General features: G+C 44.7%; 1 protein-coding gene across 1 annotated transcript in view; it reads left to right on the plus strand.

The window, feature by feature from the left end:
- The window catches only part of LOC118430139 (neuropeptide FF receptor 2-like), an 18,469-nt gene extending 15,956 nt beyond the window's left edge, over positions 1–2,513 (plus strand). Inside the window, exons 2-3 of the mRNA XM_035840849.1 lie at positions 1,042–1,201; positions 1,302–2,513. Of these exons, the coding sequence (XP_035696742.1) occupies positions 1,042–1,201; positions 1,302–2,040 (899 nt within the window). The 3' untranslated portion in view covers positions 2,041–2,513. The remainder of the gene's footprint in view (positions 1–1,041; positions 1,202–1,301) is intronic.
- The last annotated feature ends 539 nt before the right edge of the window (positions 2,514–3,052 follow it).

A 3,052-nucleotide genomic window follows, 5' to 3' on the forward strand; every position in this document is an offset into this window, starting at 1 on the left:
CGCATGCATAATTCTAGATGAATAAATAAGGAAAGGGTAGTGTTGCAGTGGTTAGGAAATGTAAATATTCTACAATCTTACTATACAGTTATGGAACAGACAACCATCTTAATTACATGATTATATCTACTACGCCCTACGGAAACAAGATTACGGGTGTTGATTGGAAGAGTTCCCCAACATGATTGAAATCGAAAAATTGAGAAGAAATTTCCTCGGTAGCATTAAGTGCAGTTTCACATTAATATTCATTGTCACTGCGACTTCCTTTCCACGGGTCAGAATATCCGGAGAGGTTATTTTAGGCGTAGCATGTATAGGGCGAAGATAATTGCCAATCTTTTCCAACAGGAGAAAAAAATAGTCATCATACAGGCCCCTGTGCTGTAGTAACGCCTATTGCTATATATTCACCATCTAAATGTTGAAGGATATTACATCCTGCCGCCGGCAATTTGGAGTGAAGATGTCACCTTGGAGGAATGACAAGAACCTTCAGCTTGGCTTATTGCAGATAAGTGCTTGCAAGGCATTACCCTGGACTGCGGGAGGGAGTCATTTGATTGGTTGTGAGCATACCTAAGTGGATCCTTCAATGTTGTCACTACGCACACAGTCCTTGGACTTTGTGACATTACATGTACCGTGCATGCAAAGCCAGTATTTGGAAATTTCAAACGCAAAAACACTTGAAGTTGATCATTAAACTTGATATCTTTATGAAGGTTAGGCATCCAGCTAAGGCAATGCTATCTCAGGCTACAATATCCAGCCACAAAGCTCCTCTTCAGTGTTACTGGAATGAACTGGCAGAGCAAATCAACACAAAGTCACACATGTAACGTGTCACTACAAAAGCCGGAGGAACTATCCTAACAAGATTTAAATATCGGATATTTACCTACGACCATCAATTGTTAGTGACTTTGATATGCTCAACCGTTTTTTTTTTCAGTCACATATCAAAAGTCCGGAAGTAATATACATAATTTGTACTGAAATAAAATTTAGTATTCTACATACTGTATTTTCTTAATTCAGAGTACCAGTTTGGTGACTTCATGTGCAGGTTGACGGCACTGATTCAGGGCCTGTCTGTGGCAGCGTCCATCTACACACTTACCGCCATAGCTGCGGACAGGTACGTTATATTCAATCCTCTCAAAGACATACACCCAACCACAATAATTGACGTATATATGTAGATGTTTACATTTTATTCTATCCCCATGGTTGCTTCAATAACTTTTATTCAGTATAAGGAGATTGCTTTATACCTTCTATGGTATATTTCCACTTAGATACAAGGCGATCCTGTTCCCACATGACGGTCCGATGAGCATAGATACCATGAAGAAGGTTCTGGTATCTATCTGGGTCGCGTCTCTTGTGGTCATGGTCCCCCAGGTCTTCGTCATCCAAGTAAGGGACTCGTCATTCATGATTCAAGATCAACACGTGGACCGGTGTGTGGAGGTATGGCCGGACCTAGTGTACAAGAAGATCTACTCTGTGACAGTTGTTATGCTGATCTACATCTTGCCGCTCATGGTGATGAGCTTCCTGTACGTCCGCATAGCTAAGAAGATCTGGTTCCAGGCGGATCTGCAGAGAGGTAGCGGCAGCGACACCGTGCGGAGGAGGGAGTTCATCGGCTCCGTCCCCAAGAGACGGAAACGCGTCATCAAGATGCTGATCGTGGTGGTGACGCTGTTCATGGTGTCCTGGCTGCCGCTGTACACCTGCTGGATGCTCGATGAGTTCGGCAACATGCCCAACTGGCAGGTGGAGATTGTCCACCAGTACGTGTACCCATTCGCGCACTGGCTCTCGTACTTCAACAGCTGCGTGAACCCCATCGTGTACGGACTGTTCAACCGGGACATTCGCAAGAACGTGGACTGGGGGAAGTTCAGCCTGATGACCCGGAGCACCATCACCACGGACACCCGCTGCCGGTCGAGGCGGAGGGAGAACCACCAAAGTCCAGCCGAGCAGATCTGTGCTTGCGTGGAGCTACAAATGGAGACGGCACTATAGCCATGACTGTGGACGATGTAACTGTGTATATTTGATAAAAGCCCAGGGTGCCAGTAAGAAAAAAAATCAATCCATGAAGGTGTACGAACAATTATGTCAACGCACCTTGAAACGATTCATATTTTCATAAAAACAGTGCATATTACGATAGACACTTCTTTGAGTCAGTTAAAGTTCTGATAAATGCATGATTTACTTCAAGCCTAGCTGTTCTAAGACAGATAGGAATGGGCAAGGAAAAAAATAAATAAAAAGGATACTAAGTTATACATAGAATCCAGACCCCAAGCTGACGATGTGATCATGATGCGTTTTTTTTAAGTTTTCTGATTTTACCCTGTTTCTATTTTGTCGGAATATGATACAACCAGGTCACATTTATCCAATTGTTACCCAAAGGAGACCAGAAGTGAAATGAAATAGAAAGACTAGCAACTGCACGCACGTGTGCGACGTAGCTATATACTATGCGCCCGACGACCTATGCCCCCCCCCCATACATACATACATACACACAAGTACACAAGTACATACACACACACACACACACACACACACAAGCACACACACCACTCCAAACCACACACACCAAACAACGAGGTGCGACCTACCCTCGAAGAGGAAGCGGTGTGAGGGTAGCACTCCAGATCTGTACGTTTTGCGTGTGCCAGCATGAGTGTGGATGTGGATGTATGTATGTGCGTGTGCATGTGTGTGTGTGTGCGTGTGTGTGTGTGTGCGCGCGCGCTCGTGTATGTGTGTGTGTGTATAAGTGACAGCATATGTGTGATGTATGAGCGGGAGTGTGCATCAGTGTGTGTTTGTGTGTGTGTGTGTGTGTGTGTGTGTGTGTGTGTGTATGTATGTGTGTGTGTTTGTGCGTGTGTGCGTGCGTGTGACTGTGTGTTTGTGTGCGCGATCTTGCGCGCGTGCATGTTGATTGAGTGTGTCATTTGTGATCAGCTTGTGTCCTTTGTGCTGTGTGAGTGAAAAAGCGTTAAGTGGTCGAATG

Source organism: Branchiostoma floridae, chromosome 14 (assembly GCF_000003815.2).
Source record: "Branchiostoma floridae strain S238N-H82 chromosome 14, Bfl_VNyyK, whole genome shotgun sequence".
NCBI lineage: Eukaryota > Metazoa > Chordata > Leptocardii > Amphioxiformes > Branchiostomatidae > Branchiostoma > Branchiostoma floridae.